At 38.1% G+C, this 23,601-nt stretch overlaps 2 protein-coding genes across 2 annotated transcripts; one reads left to right on the top strand and one right to left on the bottom strand.

Annotated features, from left to right (window-relative positions):
• Window positions 1-1,536: 1,536 nt before the first annotated feature.
• Window positions 1,537-10,906, top strand: LOC129261886 (polyamine-modulated factor 1-like). Its single transcript, XM_054899911.2, has 5 exons — window positions 1,537-1,742; window positions 4,686-4,794; window positions 5,872-5,975; window positions 7,629-7,827; window positions 8,956-10,906. The coding sequence occupies exons 1-5, from the start codon at window positions 1,564-1,566 to the stop codon at window positions 9,034-9,036; spliced, it is 672 nt and encodes a 223-aa protein (XP_054755886.2). The 5' UTR covers window positions 1,537-1,563; the 3' UTR covers window positions 9,037-10,906.
• A 681-nt stretch (window positions 10,907-11,587) lies between these two features.
• On the bottom strand, window positions 11,588-22,545 carry LOC129262507 (kxDL motif-containing protein 1-like). The gene is made up of 4 exons (XM_064099696.1): window positions 22,457-22,545; window positions 20,389-20,683; window positions 19,331-19,377; window positions 11,588-17,564 (listed from the first exon to the last, which is right to left on the bottom strand). The coding sequence occupies exons 2-4, from the start codon at window positions 20,658-20,660 to the stop codon at window positions 17,236-17,238; spliced, it is 648 nt and encodes a 215-aa protein (XP_063955766.1). The 5' UTR covers window positions 20,661-20,683; window positions 22,457-22,545; the 3' UTR covers window positions 11,588-17,235.
• Between the last annotated feature and the right edge of the window lie 1,056 nt (window positions 22,546-23,601).

Consider the following 23,601-nt stretch of genomic DNA (forward strand, 5'->3'; position numbering starts at 1 on the left):
GAAAGGTAGAGCCGATGGCTAAAGAGGAGGAGGGGCTGAAGGTTGCGATGACTGCAGTAGAATGGCTGGAAACAGAACTGGTGATGGCGGATATGAGGGTGGAAGAGGAGCTGCAAGAAGATGAGAAGGTGGACGCAGATGAAGGAAAGGCGAAGACAGCTGAGTTTGAGGCAGATGAGGAGAAAGTGGAGACAAAAGAGGCGCTCATCAAGGCAGTTCAGGAGGCGATGGTGGCAGAGGAGGAGCATCAGATATTGATGGAAAATGTGGAGACAGAGGAGTCGACAACACAGGAGATGAAGTTGGAGGAGAATGCAGAGGAACTAAATGAATCAGAAGGTGAGGAGATGAAGAAAGATGAGAAGATTGAAGCAGACGAGGAGGAACTTAAGGAGGAGATAAATTCAGAGGATGAGGGAGAGATTGGTGTCGAGGGAAGAGACATGATGGCAGATGAGATGCCTTCCTGCCTGTGATCCGAATATTTGTTTGGGCGCTAATCCTTATAGATTGAAATTCGGACTGTAAATAAGTATTTCCCACATAATCATGCTTTTCCCTATAACTTTTAATGATAATTTGGCTAAGACAACCCTAATAAGTCTTTTTCAATATAGGGCATGCACGTTACGTATACGTAACGTAATAAGGGTGTCAAAAACACTAAAATAATGAAAAAGGGTATCTATTTTTGCTAGGAAAGCTACGTGTTTAGGGTCAAATTTGCACGAGGTGTGGGAGTGTTGCTGTACTAAAACCGACGATCGACGTCTGTGACAATTGAAATATTGATGTACTTGTTTAGGGTTCAATTCAGGGAATACTTGCCAAGAGTATCGTTTTGTTTCCAATACTTGTTAAGGGGTGCATTTTCAGTATATGGAAAATACGTGTTTAGGGTGCTTTTCGAGACCCCATGGTCGCGCATGATATCCACTCGTGAATGGAAGTGGCCCGGCCCCCGGGCTCAGTTTGCCCTCATTCTTAACTGTACCACCAGTGTACAGTGTTGTTTTTTACCCCTAATTATTTCAGAAGTTCAGTCCATCACCTTTATGAAATATGCATGGTTATCATATATATAACGTAAAAAAAAAAATCGCCCTTTGATTTTCATGCTGCATACAGCATTGAATGAAATGAAATAGTGTTAAACTGTTAAACTGTAATAATAGCAGGGCCCGCTGGGAGAACAGTTTTCGGAACTGAAGCGGCTACCCTGGGTAAATATACCGCTATTATTATTATTAAACAGTGAAAATTATGTGCTCCCGTTTTTAAATCCGCGTGTGATTTAATCTTTTTTTCTTTTTTTTAACAAGTTCACACCTAGTTACCAATAATGCATATATAATTTCCATTTATTTGAAAGCAGGATAAAAGAGCATTGTAGATTAAAAGCCTCGCTCACGGGCATAGCTGCCGCGGCCGGGATTTGAACCCCGGACTTTTTCATGTATAGCCAGGCGCCTTATAGACCACTCGGCCACGGCGCGGCACCTCCGGCTCCGTCACAGCATTTTGAAGAAGAACGCCCTCTCCAGCTAGCGCGGGAAATTAGAAATGGAGTCTGAATTGGATGCAGAGCAGCAGAAGGTCGAGGAGGGAATAAATCTCACAGAAGAATCTGAAATTAAAGGAGTGATTTCAAATGAAACTTCAGATGAGCCTGATGGAGCACGGATGATGCACCTCAGGAATGCATTGAGGAAAACAATCCGAAAGTGCATTGATTCTGCCAAGTGAGTTTAGTTCGTCATTATTTTCACTTCATTCAGTTCAGCCTCGCCCTCGGCTCCCAATCTTGATTGTTGTCCACCTCTGGCTGCTCGATGCCGGGACTCCCCCGGGGCACAGCGGGGGAGCGTGCTAAGCGCTTGCGGGGTTCCTTAGACTTCGTGATGATATCTTTAATATTTTGACATACATATACTACATCCAACTTCCAAGCCTAGGTCACCCAAGGGTTCATTACATGCCGCCGCGCACAGAAAAATCAAGCCACAGAAGTCGTGTGTTGTGGACCCAAGAAGTGAGATCCCAGCACGCGCGACCCACTAAAGTAGTTAGAAATCCACTGCCAAACGCGGGTCGTGATGCGAGGTTAGTATACTATTAAATACTAACCTCGCAATACGTGTGAGTGTCCAAGGTATATTAATTTTGAAAAAAAAACATGAACAAGTTTAGACATGCTAGATCTCTGACATGTCTGACCTCATTGTAATCCTGATCCTGTTTTTTTTTTCACCTTATACCGGTATTATACTTAGCCTTAGGAAGTTAGGTATAGTTTTGAAAAATTAAGTTAATTCTAAGGTTTCTTACCAGACCAAACACTTTGTTGTGCAAATACAAATGTTCTCACGGCCACACTATATCACAATTCGCGATGACGTATTGACAATAACATCTCGGTTATGAGGCGCTGTTTGTAACACAAAAGACAGATTCAAATTATTCTTATTAGCCCCTCCAAGCCTTGAAATAAGCACCTGTGAGCCGGGGGCAATTTTTTTTTAAATTGCCCCCGGCTCACGGGCTTTTTACAGGAACCGGGGGCAATTAAAAAATATATATATAATAACGGTGAACCACACCGCAAATTTGTTTATAGTAAGTGCAGCCACTAGCGTACCTACGGGGGGGGGGGGGCAGGGGGGGCACTCTGCCCCCCCTGACGAGGCACAACCCATACAAAATACATACCACTGCTCCCCCTGACGAGCTTGAAAGACCTTTTATGCCCCCCTGACGAGCTTGAAGACCAATTTTGCCCCCTGATGAGCTTGAAGACCCTTTTTTTTTTTTTTTTTTTTTTTTTTTTTTTTTTTTTTTTTTTGCTTGTCAATTTTTTTTCTGGTACAATAACCTTTATTTTTTTTATTGAAGACCTTTTTTTTTTTTTTTTTTTTTTTTTTGCTTGTCAATTTTTTGGGCGGTCGATTTTGCCCCCCCTGTGGAAAATCCTAGGTACGCCACTGAGCGCAGCTCCTGCAATTTTTTAATTAGTACATGAATAGCATATGCGAAGTATTAGGCTTATTCAAACATTTAAGAAATCAGATTTAAATGTTTAAGTGTGTTTCGACACCCTCACTCCACATCCCCTTTACAACCACACACACATGGGCTTATTTATTTTTCATCTTTAATGAACCACGATCAATGAACCCCCCCCCCCAAAAAAAAAAAAAAAAAATATCTAAATAAATGAATAAAATAAAAATATAAAAAAGAGAGAGAGATGGAGAAAGAGAGAATTCAGATCAAATAATAAATTTAGAAAAAAATTTTTTAAAGGTTTTTTTCATGGTTAGAATCAAGGGTGTGGGTGAGTGTTTGTGTGTGATTGTGACTGTGAGGTGCACTTGGATTGCATATAAATTATGTTAAAGAAATGAAGAAATGAAATCAATATCTAACTCAGTCTATTCAAATTCCAGCACATAGCCACAGGCTATGTACATGTATTGTACGTTCATGTACCTTAAGTTTTTCACAAGTTATTTGAAAACGCAGATCTCCACAGAAAATGCCTTTCATTCTGGGAGTCTAAATTCGGTGAAAATGTATTTATTAATAACTTAAATATTTATCACAATGAAGAAATCATAAAGTTTTTTGACAGTTTTCAAAAATTAACAGGAAATCTAAACTCTATCTGAAACGGAAAATCACCATCACTTAGGCCATTACTGATTGAATTCTCACCCAGAGCTCTGGCAGAGAACATGAGCTCAAACTGGCTAGCTAACACCACACTCAAGTGCACGGCGTCCTATTTTTTTTTTAGATGGAGCCTTGTTTGATAATTTATTGTCTGATATTTACCCCTCTCCAAGAAAGAAATTAAAAAGCTACAATTCACAACTATAAGCTAAGTGATTTTGGATTATTAAGGCTCCGTTTTGACAAGCAAAGTCGGCGACTGTGAGGATAAAAGACTCGCACATCTTATGTGCTGTGAACAGGGATTTATCTCCTGTGCAATTCGAATTACTATATCGCAGAATTGTGATATCCCAACTGGAAATGTGTGCATTAGAAATTGCACATGGTGAAGTATGGAAAAACCGCTACCGGAAGCACGCGCGCACATGTATTACAGAAAAAAAAAGACGGACGTAGCTCACTTTTTATGGTACAGAAAGAAGACGCACTTGGCAATTTAAACTGTGTTTATCGTAAATTGAAAGTTACTTGATTTTGGCTTTTCAGATATTTAAATTACATGTATGATATGGCTTCACTGCTCACTCACGGCGGGCGCAATTACCTGGAAAATATTTGTGCCCGGTCGTCAAAATTTTGATGATTTGGGGGCTTTATGGGCGCAATTGATGGCTTTATGAGCGCGAATTTGCGCTCAGCGCCCGCTTATTTCAAGGCTTGAGCCCCTCTAAATTTGGATGATCGGATCACCTGTACACACTATATTCTTCTTCCAGAGTAAGTGCTGCTTCAAGATGATGAATATAAACGCACTGGTTGTGTGTGTTTGTGTGGAACTTGTAACATACTATTATTTCACATTGAATTTGTAATTTGACTACAAACTAAGCATTTTTATTCATGTTTGTACGAAATTTGGCAATTTGTTCTGATTTTTGGTTGCAGACTGATTGTACATGTAGTTGTTTGGTGGTTAACTCAACATTATCTCGTCTCTCTGTCTTTAATAGGTTCAGTACCTTCAACAAGCACTATGGGAAGCACATGAAAGATAGAAATCCACAAGCCTTGAAGAGTCTGCTGCAGCAGTTTAAAGAACAGCTGGAGAAATCCATCAAGGTGGGTCCTATATTCACTTGGCCTACAACAGGGTGCTACATAAGCACTTGCCCGATTGCCTGGGGCAAGTAAAAGAGTCGGGCAAGTGTTTTGAAGTAAAGACTAACACTACTTGCCCGAGTTGGGCAAGCAAAATTCTCACAGTAGAATGACCAAAATTAGGGTCGATAGAAATATTGACCTTAATTTTGGTCATGGCAGGCAAGATAAAATCACTTTAGATAAAGAAATGCAATAACAAAGTACCGAGGTAGATCAGTTCATGTCCAAAGAGAGAAAAAGGTCAATGGCTTATAAAACTGCAAAACTTTCTTTTGAAGAGGAAAGACTTTTTTTTCAATGATTTTTTCGGGCAGGTGAAATAGATTTTTGGGCAAGAATATTCCAACTATTTAAAAATTTACTTGCCCAACTGGGCAAGTGCTTCTAAAAAGTTATGTAACACCCTGCCTATAAGCAGTTGGTCTAATTGTGAGATAACATGGGCTAATTAAAGTAAACCATTTTGTTAATTATCATTTTTGTCTGATTGTTGTTTTGTCTAAATTATACTTGTTCCATCACCCATTTAGTCTAATTATTTATTTAGTTTAAAGCCAGGTGGTCTCATTTCCATTTTATCTTCAAAACGTCTTTCTTTGTCAAATAAAAATTTGATTCATCAACAGAAAATATGAGAGCTTGAGATCACCAGCACTAAACTGAAGATCATGATTTCTCCCACCCTTTAAGGTTTGGTGTTGACGAGTGGGAAATTAATGCTCTGTTTTAATAGCAGACAGCATTTTACGCCAGCGCTGTTACCAACTGATTTAGATATGTAACAATCCCAACACCATTAAATTATGATGTGGCTGTTGATGGTATTGTGGCTATAACACCAACACCAGTTTTCAACACCATACTTGAAATCACCCAATGTTTTGAAGTCACGAGAATAGTGTATAGAAGTCATTACTTAATTATTAGCTGACTCATGAATATTATTCTCAGCTTTTCTTATCTACAACAAACATGTAAGATCAACTTTTTCAAATGTTATACATGTGTGAAAGCTGTATGCATTTTGTTTTGCAGGAAGAGATTGAACTGATGATTGATGAAGAGAATTTAGTTCATTTGTTTAATGATCTTGACAAGCTTGTAGAAGAGGCAAGCGATGAGGACACCCAAGTAGCATGGTGAGTATTAACAATTGCTCTTTAAAAAACCTGTGTGTAAAATAATGAATGATGATAATCACGATATGTGTAACTTGAAAATAAATATGAATATTGACCTGATACCTTATTTGCATTTGATAGGTACCTGACATGATGTTTTTTAGTAGATTTTGGTCCAATATCCAAGAATGAACTGCTTCGTAAAGTTGGTACTGCTCTACATCTGGACATTTCGAATTTAGTTTGGAAAAATAGGACTTTAAAAATTTATGAAAATCTGTGTAGATTGTTCTGTGAAGATGTTTTAGGAAGTGTTAGGACTTGTGAGACAGTCATCAGTCAACCATGATACAAAGATGATATTTTAGATGTCTAGGAACTTTGCAAGGGATAAAGAATATCAGTTTGTTTGTGGCAGTTGGTAGTATTGGTTGACTCATGGCTTAGCATAAAAAGCCTATGTCAACTGACAACTACAAAAGTTAGGGAGGGGGCTGTTAGACTGCTAAACCCTGTTACCATTTGCAGGGCTTGACATTAGCAGTGGCCCGATGGCTCAGCCGCTCAGGACAACCAAAAATAAGAGTCGGGCCACCAAAATTCTGTAGAAGCCCACACTTGGTAGCCCGGTTGGGCTCCCAAAGTTTTGATAAATTGTAGTGTTATTGTTTTAGGGCCACCAAATATGCTTTGCATGCCACCAAAATATGAAATTGATGATTTTGATTGAATGATCGGGCCACCAAGAAAAAAAGTTAGTGTGGATCCTTGCCATTTGAGTTACCATAATGACAAATTTACCATATTACGAACTAGCAGCCTTAATAGCATCACCTCAAGTCCTCAACTACTCACATCTATTCTGGCCCAGTTCATAACCCATGATGCAACATTCTGGACAGTGTAGTCTTGGAATACACGCCCACTAGAATAATAACACACTAACTTACTACTCAATGCGTTCCTACCGCAATAATTAAGTTGCCAAGTAGCAAAACATGTATGATCCCTCTCAAAAACATTTTAGCTTCTCTACACAAATAAAAGTAGAGGCTATTAATAGTTAACTCAAAAGATATATTTAAGACTATATTCAAACAAAACACACTGTCAATGAGAGACCACGGTATTGGTAAGTTCGCTCCCCCTTTAACAAATATGACCTTCAATTTGACATAAAGTGGCTGTGGACTGGCAGGACTAAGTACATATTTAATGAATGTGTTAAATAACCAATAAACTAGAACTTAGAATATAGAATCATCAAGGCCTAAACATTCCAAATTAAACCCAGAACAAAAACTCTTATAACAGTTTGGCCGAAACGGTAGAAAATTTAACATAGTGAAAACTAGTTTGATGTCTGGTAAACTTTAAATGAGTTTGATACTGTCAGAAAAAAAGGTCTGTTGTATCCAGGTGATTTTTTTTTACTTTTATGGGGGGGGGGGTGGGGGATACTTTTTACAACTTACTGCCTAAATGTGCAACATTGAAAAAGCTTTAACATTAAATGAATGGGGATTTCCAGGGCTTCTTTTTTAGTTTCCAGGGCTCTTTTGAGCTTTTTGGGGCTAAATCGCCCCTAGCCCCCATATGTTTTTCTCTGGTTGTATCTATAAGACCTACTCGCCTAGTCCTTCTTTATTTCATTCAATTATGCTCTTGTAGGCGGCCTTCTGGTGAACCAGAGAAAGATTGTCTTGCTCAAGTTTACAGGGAAAAGCTGAAGGAGAAAGAGAAACTGGAGAGAGTTCTACAGCAAGTGGAAGCAGAGGGCGGGAGACTCCAAGAAATTGTGAAAGGCCAGAGACAAAAGCTTGGAAAGACTCAAACAAAGATCAAGCAACATCTAGAGGCATTCAATCAGGTAGGGTTCAGGACCCTGTCTTACAAAGAGTTACGATTGATCTGATAAACCTCAAATGTATGGAAATCCATCAATGTCATTTATGGAAAACATGTAAAACGTCCTTTGTAAACAAAGTAAAACACACTAAATTTTCAACTCAAGGACACCTTGAATGTATGAATGTAAAGTATATTTAGGAAAGATTTTGAACAAACATGCACTTCAGATGTTGACGTTGCTGGCTTTCCATAGAATCCATAGTTGTTGATAAGAACAATCGCACATCTTTGTATGACGGGCCCCATAACATTAGAATCGGTGAAGGTGATGGGCAAACTATCCCATTTGATGTTAGCTTTGCTTTGGAAAAATAGCATGTGCATGAAGCTCACTGAGGAAGTGAGAGTCTGTCTCGTCATGTTCTTAGTATTAGATTTATATTTCTTTGTATTCTGCATCTAAAATTATGTAACTGAATAATACTGCTCTGCAAGAAAGATATCTGGGTAAAAATCATGGTTTATTTTTTTTAAATAGCACTTGATCTAATGCTTGTTTTACTGCCTTTTCAGTCTTATCTAGGTCTTGATCAAACATGGTCAGTGACTGCGGAGTCACCAAAGAATTTTACTGTCACTGCATGTGATAGTGTGAGATGGATAGGTTGAGCTAAGAAAATGAAATTAAGAAAAATGAGGGGCAGTGCACTTTTCTTCTGCATGTCCCCAGTATAGTTGATGTGTGATTACTCTGTAAACTATAAAAGTGTTCAATGAAATTCAAAAGTTCCATCACCTTGAGTGATTAGTGATGGGGAAAACTACACTTTGTCATGTGATTAATGTTTGACAAATCCCAAGCACAATTATTAGTATGTGGACTATAATATTACTCCATAGTTTATGGGAGATATTTTTTGCTCTAACATTGTGTAACATTTTCTGTTTTGTATAATTATCTAGATTATGAGAAAAGTGTACTTTTGTCAATGCATTGGCAGTGTTGTAAATATTCCCTTTGCACAGGTGATAAGAAGACAAAGACGATATTAAAAGTTTTATAACTGTTGAGGTATTAATGCATCTGTTGTATTCGGTTTGAGTCCCTAATATATTCAATCATGTTTGTTTTCATTTCATTTTAAAGGCTGCTGTTGCATGCGACCAAGTTCCCGTAACCCAACTTGAAACGGTCCTCCGTCAATTAAGCTCAACATCAGGAATGTGAGGGATCTAGTCCTTTGTAAAGTTCCAATAACCCAGCTCAAGAGGGTCTTCATCTTTTACTCTCCTTAACACCTGCTATTAACGAAACTGCCTTCATGTGTCGAGTTCCAATATGACCCAGCTCTAGTTCATTCATCTGTTACGCTCCTCAACGCCTGCATTGTGACAAATGTCAAAATCATGTGCCTTATACTTTACTTCTATATAGATCTAAATTGGAGCTTTCTTGTTAGAGGGGGGATATAAACTTTTATCTAGTAATTGAATTATTGGATAATGTCTCAAAACATGATAATTGTCACAAAAAATCCTGAAATATATTCCAACTTTTTTAAGCTCCGGAAGACTTGCATCATAGTATTTTGACTTTGGACGCTGCCTACCAAAGTGTCAATGTCATCCGAACACGCGCCCAAGCTCTACAAACTGTCTGCTTTAACTATAGCGTGTAGTGCTCTGCGGAGCTCAGCTAATCACCGGTGTTAACACTCTCGCTGGGCACAGAAAGAAGAGGATTGCACGATCAGCCAATCAGCATCCAGGGATTCCGTCTACTGCGATGGTGTGGGATTCTTCTATGTTTGGAAGCGAAAAGAAAACAAATTCAATGCCTTGGATTAGGTTTTGTTTGGCACCTGGCCATGGAGGGGAAAATGGTATGCCCTGAGAGGAAAATTGAGTGTTGAAATGGGTGTCCCCTCTGAGGAACGTACCCACTGTCCAAAATATACACCCCCCTCCGCCCCCCGGGGAAACAGTGCCCAGATTGGGAAAGTTCTCAAAATTCTGATCAAAGAGTTCAATACTGAATCTGGAAGAAAAATATCCTGTTGTGGGAGGGGTATGAATGCATGCATTTGAACATAGTCCTTGGAATCCAAGGAAATTCTTTTTTGTGGATACATTTTACAATTATGAAGGAAGCCTTAATAACGTTTTGCGGCATCAGTGTTTTTGTAAAATAAAAATATACTGGTATATTGAAATAATGAAATGCAAATAATGATCCAAGTTTTAATTATTTCTTGAGAGAATGTGCCCCCTTTTCATTTTGAATTCTTAATTTCACAAATTCAATTAGTCATACATCCCATGTATATGATGTCCTTAGGCATCCCATCAGTAGTCAAATTAGAATCTGTTGGAAAACTTTGTGAAGCATGAGGCTAATCTGCCACAAGGACCAAAAATAATGCCTATTCCAGTATGAAAAATTCAATTAAACAAGCATCAGATGCATCCCATGTTATTCAGATCATGAAATTTTATTTCACTCTGTTGAAGCAAGTGATTTTTTAAAAAATTGTTGGGGTGTACTTGGCCTTCAGTGAGGCTCCTCAGAGTATGATGCCAGGTTCCTACTGCTGATTTATCGACTCAATCTGGATCGATCAAGCCAATATTTGGGGACAGGTTCAGAATATTTGTGTAGGAATCTAGAGCCATGTCAATCAAGATAGAATGATACATTACCAATCATGACAGAATCCCAAATACCATATCAATCAGGCCAGACCAACCTGTGCCCCGTTGCTATTTACTATTTTGGTAACTTTCATGGAATCCTTGATTTTGATTGGCTGATGAGCATTGTTACCATGGTAGTTACCATTGGACGGCAAAGTTACCAAAATAGAAACTTTTATGCAACGGGGCCCAGGTTGAATGAAGTGATCGGGCTTCATTGAGCCAAACATTTCAGCAGTGAGAACTTGGCATAAAGTATGTATACATGCAGATTTATGTCAACATAAACATACACACAAAAGTGATAAAGATGAGCATTTTATAACTTTTTTAAATATTCATTTATGTATTGTATTTAATGTATATATTTGTATATAAAAGCATTAAAATTATACAAAAGAACATTTTGACCCTTTATCCATTTGACCTTTTTAGAAATAAGTTCTTGTTTCAACTTGGTGAGAACTATTCAATTCTGGGAAGCGTTTCATGAACATTATTGTCCGACAATTGAAATCTGACAACTTTCCTGGATTTGATTGGCTGAGAAGCAATATTACTATGATAGCTGTCAGATAAAACAGGATTTGTCAGATAAAGCGTCCGACAAGTCCTTTCATGAAACGCTCCCCAGTATTGGTTTTATTGATCAAGAGATTTATGATAATTGTGCTACTGAAGTGTCTAAGACATGGCTGCCATATTACTACAGGTTAATTTACCCTACTCTTGCAATTTGACACATAAGATTTTGGCAGGGCAAAATATTCAGGTCAACACATAATAGACCCCCATCAAAGACAAAAAGTGAATTTGACACGTTGAAAGCACAACAATCCATGTTTTATATAGATGAGCTTTATTTTAGTGGCCTGAGTAATCTGATGTCGTCCAATGCAAGCAGATTTATGATTTGTAAGCACAAGTGATTGATTTAAAAAAAAAAATTATATATTTTTTTGAGGGGGTGGGGGAGGCTCCTGATTACAAATTAATTTTTATTTTATTATAGTTTGCAGACAAAAATGTCACTGAAAATATTTAATACTTAATGGATCAAAACTTATACAGCTCTTGACACAATCTTTTAAATTTATTTGACTATTATTTGGTAATAATGGCCATATCAGGTGAAACTTTTGCACACATTTTCAAAGCAGACTTTACAGATGGACATCTTCGTCAAATTAGTTGCAAAGTATTGCCCAGAGCTATACTGTACACTGTAGGTTTCATAAATGTAAGCAGGAAATACTTTCAATAACATTTTTGCAAGAGATAACTGAAAAATGTAATGGATAATCTTGATTTTTTTTTCAATGTAAAAATATATGTAATTCATCTAGTTAGAACTTTAAAGTACAACAAAACCTATTTCTGAATCCCGGTAATTTCTAGAGTATGAATACTCTAAAAATTCAATATACTTTGCTGGTAAGTGGTGAAAATAAAACTTGAATTGTGTTATTTAGCTTACTAGTAAAAGCTTTCAATTTGTATATATTTATTAATAATACTTTTCGCTTGGGATAGGGTCTTTAACTACTGTAGATCTACATGGATATTGTTTGTAAAAAAAAAACCAAACCCAAAACTGTTTTTATTACATCCATTCATGATATGGGAACTATTTCATATCAAAACAAAATTCAATTTGAGTACGAGTGAGAGAATTCTACATACATGTATGTAGCTAACCTGACATTGATCAATATTTCAGAACAAAATGCCATATATATATATATATATATATATATATACACACTGATTGCAATCACAATTACAAAAGTAAAGAAATAAAAACATGTTTTTTTTTCTTCAAGATTTAGTGTTGCTTTATCAATTTGTCACTCCTGCAAACACACAATTGCACCATTAATGTATTTTGCAGGAATGTACAGAAACAAGGCAGTGTATCGTGAACAGCACCTAATGCAAATTATAAAAAAATATATATTAACTTACTACAAAGTAGTTATCACCAAATACAAAGATATAACGCTTTAGGTCAAAACATTCCATAAATTAACCATATAACAATGGTGGTACCAATAGGGCACAAACACACAAAAATATTGCAATTCCCAAGGTTACCAAATACTTTACAGATTCTACAAAGGACTTCATAAAAATGAAACGGAAGAGCTCTGACTCTGCCAATTTTGCAAGGAAGGGTCCTTCTGGGAGGGCTAGGTAGTTATGCAAAAATTTAAAATTTTGTTTAGCTGGAGAGGGCTATTGGGTAATAATGGAAATTATTTAATTTCAAACACACTAAATATGTTCATACTATACTTATTTAAGGAAGTTTTAAAGTGCCTTTGACCTTTCGAGATGCATTATCTCCTCAAGTCCATATAAAAATAGGTAAGTAATCATTGCAAGATACAAACCCCACCAGAAAATGAAAATATTATAAGTGTTCAAGTTCTGCCTTGTTTTTGATATCTAATTGTAAAGTCGGGTGATAAAATACTGCATTCAATAAAGTTTGTTTATCTGGGCTTGCCAATCACTGTAGTGTTGTCTACATTCAACTCTCAGAAGGAAAGGAGTGCATTTTATGGTAGGGTTCACTAACTTATGAGCACAACTGTACATTATCTCGCCAAGTCGACATATAAATAGTTATCAAGTAATCTCACTATATTGACAAATAAAGAGTAAATGGCAAGATTTTATGGGATACTCTGGGCTGAAAATAATTTTATCTAAATAACTAGTGTAAAATCACTGATCAAAATGCTGAGAATTTCATCAAAATCTGATGATAATGTATATGAATGTTCAGCAATAGTTTATGAAAACGATTATATGCATTCATTACAAGGACTGATGACGTCATGTCCCCACTTTCCTTTTTTTTAAAGATTACATGAAAAAAATCAGATTTCATATTTTCATACGTGTGTATGACATTTCTCCCTTATAATACTGGTAGATAAGTTGCTGTAATGAATTAAATCAGTTGTCAATCCAATATTTTCAATTCTTGAAGGACAAAATTTGAATTAACATAATTTCATATAATAAAAATAACATCAATTGCTCATTGAATATACATGAAGACACTACCCACTACCAGTCCTTGATAGCATACTGCCAAATTTGTCGAAAGCAAGCATATTCTCTGTGACCTGAAGCATGGTTACCTGCATTGTGTCTTAGATGAAGCATCCAGTCATCTGACATTTGCTACGCCCTGAGGTCGATACCAGTGGAAGCGCTGTTTGGCTCAGGGTGAGCAATGAGATTTTTCAGAAGAGGTTACATCAGACTCTAGAGGGACTGGACGAAGTGAGCTGTGTTGCTGATAACATATTTGTCTGGGGTGTCAGTGAACTAGAACACACCACTCGTCTACGCAAGCTACTGCACCGATGTCATGACATAGGCATCGTTCTCAACAAGGATAAGTGCCAGTTTGGGGTAAAGAGAGAGTTTCTTGGACATATTGTGTCAAGTGCTGGACTGAAACCAGACCCGTCCAAGATTGAGGCCATCTTGAAGAAGAATGCTCCTGCTAACAAGGATATCATAGACCGCTTGAGAGGGATGGTGAATTATTTGTCTCGCTATGTTGCATGGACCTGGGACAAAGTCCATGATCAAGCTTTCAAGAAGCTTAATGAACCTCTGATAGAGGCACCAGTACTAACCTACTACGACCAGTCAAAGGAGTTGGTCATCCAGACAGATGCAAGAGCATGTGGCTTAGGAGCAGTGACGATGCAGGGAGGCAAGCCGATAGCGTATGCCAGTAGGGCTCAGAGAGATGCTGAATTGAGGTACGTGATTGAAAAGGAGATGCTCACCATTGTCTTCAGTTTTGAAAAGTGGAATCAATTCACCCTTGGTCGAGAAGTCAAGATTTACAGATCACAAGCCGCTGGAGAGCATTGTCAAGAAGCCTTTGGACAGGGCACCGAAGCAGCTCCAAGGAATGCTCCTCAGAGTAATGGCTTACAACATCAATGTGCATTATGTAAGAGGCAAAGAGAACTTAGTTGCTGATCCGCTATGTCATTATTTTCTGCCACAGAGAAATGGACAGGAAAGCCTTGAGGTAGTTAGTTCGGTCACCTACCTGTCACTACCATAAGAAGAAGAGGTCCTTGAATGGAGACAACATATCAGCAGTGATGAGACTCTCAAGGCAATGAAGAAGACGATATTGGATAATTGGCATGACCAGAAGCACCGGGCCTCAGCTCTCGTACTTCCATACTTCAACGTCTGTGACCAATTGACAGTGACTGATGGGTTAACCTTCAGAGGTCATGAAAAATCTTCATGTAGGTCACAATGGTGTGGATGGGACATTGAGTCGAGCTAGGGAGCTTGTATTCTGGCCGAATATGACGCAGGAGATAAGGGAATGGATCCAGACATGCGAGACTTGTACGGAATATTCCAGTGCTCAAGCTCCTCAACAACTCATGTCACACCTAGTTCCAGACAGACCATGGGAGAAGATCGGTGTAGACCTGATGACTCTGGATGGGACTGAAAACCTTGTAACAGTCTGTTACTTATCACATTTCTTTGAATTAGACAAGGTCAACATGGAGACATCTGCTATTGAGTATAACAACCAAGCTTAGTAATCATTTCAGCAGATACGGCATGGTCAGCGACAATGGCCCACCTTTCTCTTCAAAGGAATTTGATACATTCGCAAAGGAGCTTGGAATCAAGCATCAACAATATCGCCATACAGTAGCAAGTGAATGGATAGGCAGGGGCAGCTGTGAAGGCAGCAAAGATATTGCTGAAGAAGTGCAGATCGTCACGAGAGGATCTGAACCTTGGCCTGCTGAACTCAAGAAATTCAAGGCCTTGACTCAAGTCCTGCCCAGCGTTTCTTGGGACACCGGACCAAGACAAGAATTCCAACAGCTGAATCTCTCCTGCATCCCAAGACTCAAGAAACAAAACATGAGAGAGAGCAGCTGGAATGAAACCAAAGGAGACAGGCAAAGTATAACAACAAGCATGCCAAGGACTTGCCTGTTCTTACTGAAGGTGATGTAGTAAGGATGAAGCCATTTTGTCCTGGAGGAGACAGTTGGAGAAAGGCAGTAGTACTTCATCAACTAGATGAACGCTCTTATAAGGTAGACCATGACTGTACTATCTACAGACGTAACAGAGAACACCTGAGGGCTAGCAGTCACTTGATCCACAGTCATCAAGCAACCCTGTTCTGGTCATCTTTAGACCAGAGACAGATCATCCTTCATCGCCTATCCAGTCGTCAAGACAGCCTGTTCTGGTCATCTCTAGACCAGAGCCAGGTCTTCACACTGAGGGTCAGCAATCCACTGCCAACACTGGAGGAGTGGGGTCCACTGATGTCAACCCACCCGGGGAACCAACTGCATTAGCGTTGAGATGCTTGACTCGCCAAGGATGATTTCTAGAGAGGTAAAAGAATTTAGAACTTAATCTGGCATTAAAAAAAAGTTTTGACCTGTTTGTTTTTTGGCATATTTTTCACATTTTATGTCAATTTTATCTAATTAGATCTATAGGTCAATATTCAAAATACTTCTTGTGATATTTAAAACTTGGAAATTTGGATTTCTGTTTTCTGCACTGTGAATTACGCATTAGACTTTAACAAACTTTAATTCCGGAAGATGCCTGGTGAATGTGAAGTTATAGAAATTTTGTTTGCTCCAGTGATCTGAAAAGATGTGGAATTTTAATGGAACTTTAATCCTACCAGGACATGAACACATAAAGAAGAAATTTTTCTTATACATGCATTTCATGTTTATCTGATATGTAAAGGTCATAAGGATGTGTAGTCTGCTTAATGTTTTGGAATATCTTCTGATTTTGTTTAAAAAAAAAATCTTTCACCAAAACTACAAAAAGGGAAGGATGTGACAATATTGTGTCTATGTGATCTAGTTGAGACTATAATGTTTATACTGAAATATGGTGCTATTAGCATATATATAGAGTTTGGCACTGGAAATCATTGTTTGACATGTTGTTATTCAGGACTCCCCATCTTCAGATAAGGACCAAGATGCCACAACATGCATAGAACTGTTTCACCAAAACAATGCAACTCTTCAAAATGTCATAGCTTTGTTCTCTGTCTGATTTTGATCAAATTTTTTTCATATTTTTTGGTTTAGTTTTTCTTTATCTGTTAAAACCTTATCATTTTTAGCCTTGAGTACCCCTTTATATCCACAGCGTGCACGCAACACATCCTCTTTCAATCCAGGCTGCAGCGTGGCTGGCTACAGATCAACATCCATATGCACGCACAATCAATGAAGATCTAAAATTAAATCTCCCCATAAAACTTGTTAGATGTCAACACGTTGACATATAACTTTCCATAAGTCAACTTGACGAGATAGCGTATCTCACCACTTTGACATACAACTTTTCATAAGTTGACTTGGCGAGATAGGTTATCTCGACAAGTCAATGGCACTTTAATTACAAGTCAACAAATAGAGCAAGCATTTTCAGCCCTTCCTGATTTTATAGTGCTTTGCGTACAGTATATTGTCCAGGAATTGAACACCACACTTAAGGAATTTCCCACTAGTGTCCAAAGAAATACAAAACATAATGTTTTCAAAATGTTCTTTGGGCTGTGTAAACTTGTATCAAATATAAATATGGCAATATCATTATCAACAGTTCACATAGCTATAACACAGTCACTGACACAGATTAAATGCTCAATTAATATGGACTTCTGTCATTTATCACCATCACTCCCGCCTTTAGAATCTGCAGCCTGTTCTCTCGATCCAGGTCGACTCATAGTGTCCAGTGACCGTTGCTTTGTCAGTAACTGCTGCTTCTGTTCTTGTAGCGAACGTGGATGGTGTTGCTGAGCTTGAGTTACCTGTTGTGCATGTTGCAGTTGTTGCTTTGGATGCAGATGCTGCTGGTGTTGTTGTTGATGTAGTTCTTGTTGTCTAGGTGATGACTGATGATGTTGATTGGAAGGAGAATGGGAGAGTCCTGGCCGAGTCTCGTCCTCTTCTTCATCAAGGTCAGGCGGGACGATGTCTTCAAGAGCAGCTGAGAAAATGGAAGACATACAGTACAGTTTTCCTTAATAAGTCAACCTTCAATAAGTTGAATCATTTCTTAAACCAGTCTCACCTGCATCACGCGATTCAATATAGCAGCAGTGCTGATTTTGAAAACTACTATAAAATTATTTTAAAAAACACCATTCATATAATGATACAATACTACGTTCATTGACAATAAATGACATTTGACCTTGATCATGTGACCTAAGACTTGTCAGTGATACTTGATTACTCTTATGACTAAGTTTCATGAATCAGATCCATCAACTTTCAAAGTTATGATGGTAATTCAACAGATACCCCCAACATGGCCAAAGTTCATTGACCTTTGACCTTGGTCATGTGACCTGAAATTTGCACAGGATGTTCAGTGATACTTGATTACTCTTATGTCCAAGTTGTATGAACTAGACCAATAAACTTTAAAAGTTATGATGGTAATTCAACAAATACCCCCAACTTGGCCAAAGTTCATTGACCTTAAATGACCTTTGACTTTGATCATGTGAACTGAAACTCGCACAGGATGTGTAGTGATACTTGATTACTCTTATGTCCAAGTTTCATGAATCAGATCCATAAACATTCAAAGTTATGATGGTAATTTAACAGATACCCCCAGCTTGGCCAAAGTTCATTGACCCTAAATGACCTTTGACCTTGGTCATGTGACTTGAAACTCAGGCAGGATGTTCAGTAATTCTTGATTAATCTTATGTCCAAGTTTTATGAACTAGGTCCATATATTTTTTAAGTTATGATGACATTTCAAAAACTTAACCTTAGGTTAAGATTTTGATGTTGATTCCCCCAACATGGTCTAAGTTCATTGGCCCTAAATGACCTTGACCTTGGTCATGTGACCCGAAACTCAGGCAGGATGTTCAGTAATACTTCATTAACCTTATGGCCAAGTTTCATGAACTAGGTCCATATACTTTCTAAGTTATGCTGTCATTTCAAAAACTTAACCTTCGGTTAAGATTTGGTGTTGACGCCGCCGCCGCCGTCGGAAAAGCGGCGCCTATAGTCTCACTCTGCTTCGCAGGTGAGACAAAAACTGTTATGAAAGGAAGATGTGTTAGTAAAAATGTTATTAAAGGAAAATTTGTTATAAAGAGACGTGTTGTTAAATGAAGGCCAAGAAAACCAGTGAACTGTATAAAAGCAGAAAAATAAATGAAATGGATCAATGAAAGTTTGAGAAAAAAATAATAAAGGAATGAGCATTTGAATAAGGAGATAACTGATGCGATGGACATCCATCTAAATTGAAACCAAGATGTGTGATGTCACAAATGAACAACTCCATTATCTTTATCCACATTTTACGACGGAATCTAGGGATATTAAACTTAAAATGAAATTAATGTCATTTTTACCATTCATAGATGGCTTGAATTATGGTACATATTTTTTGTTATGATTGTGCTATATGATCAGATTCGATCTAAGCAGCAATACCCACATGTATCATTTCATAAAAACAAATGACCTCTACTTATTATAACTAAAATCCTCTATCTACGAAGAAGCCAATTACAATAACAATCCATATGTTGTTGTTTGAAATATGAATCATCCAAATTAATTTTGCCCAATTGATCATACATGTGCCAGGAAGCCACTGAGTACATGTAGATACAGATCGACGTTGCTCTATCCATTATGTCATTAAATGCCACACACAGAAGAAAGAAGAGGACGAGGAGTAGGATGAAAGAAATTGACTTTAATGCAACCACTTACCAACGAATGCTCTGGGATAATCTGTAGCCAACTTCTTTTTCAGTGCTCTAGAAAAAATAAGTTAAATGGTAGATAGTAATTAGTATCTAAATTAAAAAAAATACATAAATTGCTTATTACACTTTGTTTCTAAGTGCTTTATATTGTAATTATTATTACTAAGAAAGAATCAAATCCCTGTCTCACATTAAAAACGATTTCTTTTGATTTTCCTCAAAAACTTGGTTGATAAAGTAAAGCCCCTTTCACAATTGGTGGTGCGACATCTTACAACCGTTGCAATTGTGTGCAACATATATTGTGATCGAATGATCATATAACGATCGCACAAGCAATTGTGAAAGCCCCTTAATGAAAGAGCTTATAGAAAAAACATTTATCAGAACTTAGAAGCACGTTTTTGTTTCATGCAAGTAAAAGGCTCAAATGCTTATGTATTTTAAAAGAAAATTGCAATAAATTATTCAATTAGCATGTGCACTGAAAAGCTTTAATTTTAATGAGGCAACAATCGTTAAGATTGCAAAGGCCACAAGGACAAGACATTTTAAGACCTTTGCTTGATAACAGATAACCGTATCTTTTGCTTCCAAAATACATTTATTATTTTTTGTATATTAGATTGGGTTAAAGTGGAATATGGAGTTAAGTAGTACCAAGAGTTTTAAGGAGAAATATTAAGGAAAAGTGCGTTTCTTATTTAAGTAAAATGATCAAAACCAATTTACTAGTGGTTTCCTGATGCAATGATATTATTGGATTATGATGATGATAAGGACGAAGATGAAAACAATGATGAGGATGAAGATGATGAACGAATGAATGAATGAAATTTGAATCTTGTCAACATGATTCCTCAGCATTTGCTCTTTCTCTTTAGTGCTCAGTACAGAATGTGCACATGTATTAAAACATGAATCCTAACCCCGTAATCAAATAAATATCCCAATCCTCTTATTTCTGAGCCAAACTATCATCCTATAACCATATATCTTCAGAGAATTCACAGCAGAGGAATTCACCTCAAAAGTTACGCTATGTTTTACAACCAACATTACCTTATCCTGCGGAACACGGTATCCAAGTCTTTTTTCATGGTCAAGAGAGTCTCTGTATGCTCCTTGAACTGCTCAAACGTCTTCTCGTATCTTTTGGCCGACAGTCTATTGAAGTTCGAGAGCATCTCATTGGTCTTCTCAAAGCGATCCAGCATCTGTGATTGGGCCTTGAGGATAGCGATCATGTCCTCTTGGTTGACCATAGAGAGTAGTGAGTCCAGGAAAGCATCAGAACCCGGAGTAAGAGATGTCCCCGTGTTGGAAGAGGTCATTCTTGGTTTAATGCTGCAGATTGCTGCAAGGATCGTTAGTGTAAAACATCATAAGGTTCAGCATTTTCATATTTCTTTGCTCAAGTAGGAGTGAAAATCAGAAATAGCAAGATGGCAGCATAGATAGCAAATTGAGTATATGAATATAAAAAAGGCTGAAGTCAATTGGGAGGAGAGACCTGCGGGTCATAGTGATTCAGTTCGCTTTTCGCCTCCCAGGCACAGGTGACGCCCAAAAAATAATAGGTCATTTTGAGAAAAAAAAAATTGATATTTTTTAAATTTGGGCAATTAAAGTATATTTGGCCAAAAGACATAAAAAAAACATCCTAAAACAAAAGTTTCGCTATATTTGCATATTCATTTATCAGATCTCGATCTGAAGGAATATTTAAATTATTCATGATCTTGAGCGGCGATCCCCGCGCATGCGCAATTGCGATGTTTTGGAATCAGCAGTGGATTAATATGTGTGAGGAAACTGTCACTGGCTCTAAATCACCAATTTTGAGACTGATCGGAGGACGGACACAGAGTGAAATTCGAATGAAATCTGTCATAAGAGAAGTTTTTTATTGTTTTTAAGGTCATGTTGTTGCATGACTGAGTTTTGAGTTAAGACTAGACTCTACACATGTAATAGAGACACCTTTGTCACTCCGAGTTTTAAGGTTTGATGTTCGGGTAGGTGTAGCGGTAGTGAAGTGGGGCCTACACGAACATCACTTGACTCTTGAAGTTGACCTAGGCTTTTCCCGACTCAACGACGACACGTCACACAAAGTTGACAAACAGCATCATGCATCATGACATGAGTATTTTGTCTCTTGAATGCATGCACTGTTGTCGCCTATGAGGTCAATACTGTTATATTTTGACCTCTTTGGTACTACTAGGAGTGGTAGTGAGTTGCTTAAGTTTTAACTCAAGTTAAACTAGTCTACAGTATGGTGAGACTACCACATATCGACCACCTCTTTTGAAACCGACCACCTTGCGCGCGTTAAAATTATTGCGTATTACAAACGATACGTGCGGGAGAGTAGGCGCAGTGTCCATAGAAACGGTATGAATCCATTTTACAAGAAAAAAAGAAGCAACAAAAAGTAAAAATTTAGTAGAATTAATCAAAATTGTATTGACCAAACCCAAACCCCGCTGAAAAACTAAGAAATCCGATAGGAAACGGCTTTAGAACAAATACCCGTCGTCAATCGTCGAATCATGTGCTGGAGCTCGCACTGGAAGTAGTGAGACGATCATTTAGCAAATCATAGAAATGATTTGGAAGAGTAAAAATATTTTGCCAAAGCGACAAGAATCGGCCGTAAACTTAGTGTATCGCGGGTGGTCGGTTTCAAAAGACGGGTGCAAATGAGCAAATGTAAAATTGTCGTAGGCCTATTCGTTTTTCGTCGATATAGGGCCTATACGCGGATTGAATCGGAGTCGCCGAGCGAAACATGGGAATCTGATCTGCTCAATTTTCTGCACAAATGAGACGAAAACTGGGTAAAATTGATGAATATTTTCGCAGAAACGATGCTTAGAAGATTAGGTGGTCGATAAGGGGTACTTCCAACCATACAAGTAAAAAGTTAAGAACAAATAGAATAGGTCTACACACAATTCAGTTAGCGGGACTACAGTGTAGCCTTCACACAGGCTTTAGTTCTTTAGACTTACTTAGCTTAGCTGAGACTGAGTTAGCTCTCTTGAGACAGCTATTTATTATAGCTGCATCTCTCAATACATAATACATTTCTAAAATCTTACATTACATAATCGGCTCTTACCAACTATGTGACTTCTTAATGACGTAGTCGTAGATGATCAGTTATCGAACACCAGGCAAAACTGTTGCAGTCAAAACAGCGGGTCACCGGCGGCCGAATCTAAACAACAGCACTTCCGGGTTTACCTTTTTGTCAAAGACATTAGATAAAAAAGACAAGCAACGTTTCTATTGTAACGTGTGTTTTATGTGTTCTCAATTTGCGATGTGAATTATCCATAGAGATATAGGCCCTATACTAATATTTTCTCTCTAAAAACAGCTAGTCAAAGTAGCTAATGACTAATGTAATACTATGTTGATGAAATAATCATTATGATAATTTTCTGCTTTACGTCTTTCCAGCTAGATTGCCCCCAACCGTATGATAGGCCATGAGATGCACTTTGTCACTGTTTTGTCTCCTTTTGTCTACACCCTGCATGGGATGCATTCTGAACAACAGATTTCAAAGTAGCAGAATTTTTTCTTGGGGGGGGGGGGGGGATGAGGGGGCGAGACTCATAATTAAAAAAAAAAAATCAAAAGCGTGCATGGGAGCAAAGCGACCGAGCTGATCATGGGGGTGCTTTTTTATTTTTTAATCATTAGAAATTGAGGAACACTCATGATGATTTGGCGCAACCAAAATCTGCATTTCGAATGAGGCTTTAAAAGAATATCAGATTGAAAAGGGTGACCTGAAAAGGGAGTTAAAATAACGGTAGACGTATGTAATCACTGGCGTAAATCCCGGGGGGATGGGGGGGATATATCCCCCCCACTTTTCGAGGAGGGGGGCAGGGGCGGATCCAGCTTTTTATAAAGGGGGGGTTGGGGTGGTATGCGAGGGAGCGTAGCGACCGAGTCCAAGCGAGCGGAGCGAGCGAGGGGGGAGGGTGTGGGAGGGGGGTGTCCCCCCTCCCACAGTAGGGAAAATTTTTGAAAATCTGTGTGTGAAAATGGCGTTTTCTTGCATCTAAAAAAGATAAGATTAAAAAAAATGGTCCCCGGATTTTTTTTTTGGGGGGGTTGCAACCCCCCCAACCCCCCCTCTAGATCCGCTTCTGGGGGGATGGCCTGTACAAACATCCCCCCACTTTTTACGAAAGAAATTTAAAAAAAATCACAAGAGATAATTGTTTTATTGGTGAAAATTCTTCCTAA

This window comes from Lytechinus pictus, chromosome 5 (assembly GCF_037042905.1).
Source record: "Lytechinus pictus isolate F3 Inbred chromosome 5, Lp3.0, whole genome shotgun sequence".
Taxonomy (NCBI): domain Eukaryota; kingdom Metazoa; phylum Echinodermata; class Echinoidea; order Temnopleuroida; family Toxopneustidae; genus Lytechinus; species Lytechinus pictus.

What these genes read in the sequence shown, in the direction of transcription:
- LOC129261886 (XM_054899911.2), top strand. Translation starts at nt 1,564, where the DNA reads ATGGAGTCTGAATTGGATGCAGAGCAGCAGAAGGTCGAGGAGGGAATA. An exon ending in GAGGACACCCAAGTAGCATG is followed by an intron (nt 5,976 to 7,628) that starts GTGAGTATTAAC and finishes ATGCTCTTGTAG; the next exon opens with GCGGCCTTCTGGTGAACCAG. An exon ending in ATCTAGAGGCATTCAATCAG is followed by an intron (nt 7,828 to 8,955) that starts GTAGGGTTCAGG and finishes TTCATTTTAAAG; the next exon opens with GCTGCTGTTGCATGCGACCA.
- LOC129262507 (XM_064099696.1), bottom strand. Translation starts at nt 20,660, where the DNA reads ATGACCTCTTCCAACACGGGGACATCTCTTACTCCGGGTTCTGATGCT. An exon ending in ACCGTGTTCCGCAGGATAAG is followed by an intron (nt 19,378 to 20,388) that starts GTAATGTTGGTT and finishes TATTTTTTCTAG; the next exon opens with AGCACTGAAAAAGAAGTTGG. An exon ending in TTATCCCAGAGCATTCGTTG is followed by an intron (nt 17,565 to 19,330) that starts GTAAGTGGTTGC and finishes CCATTTTCTCAG; the next exon opens with CTGCTCTTGAAGACATCGTC.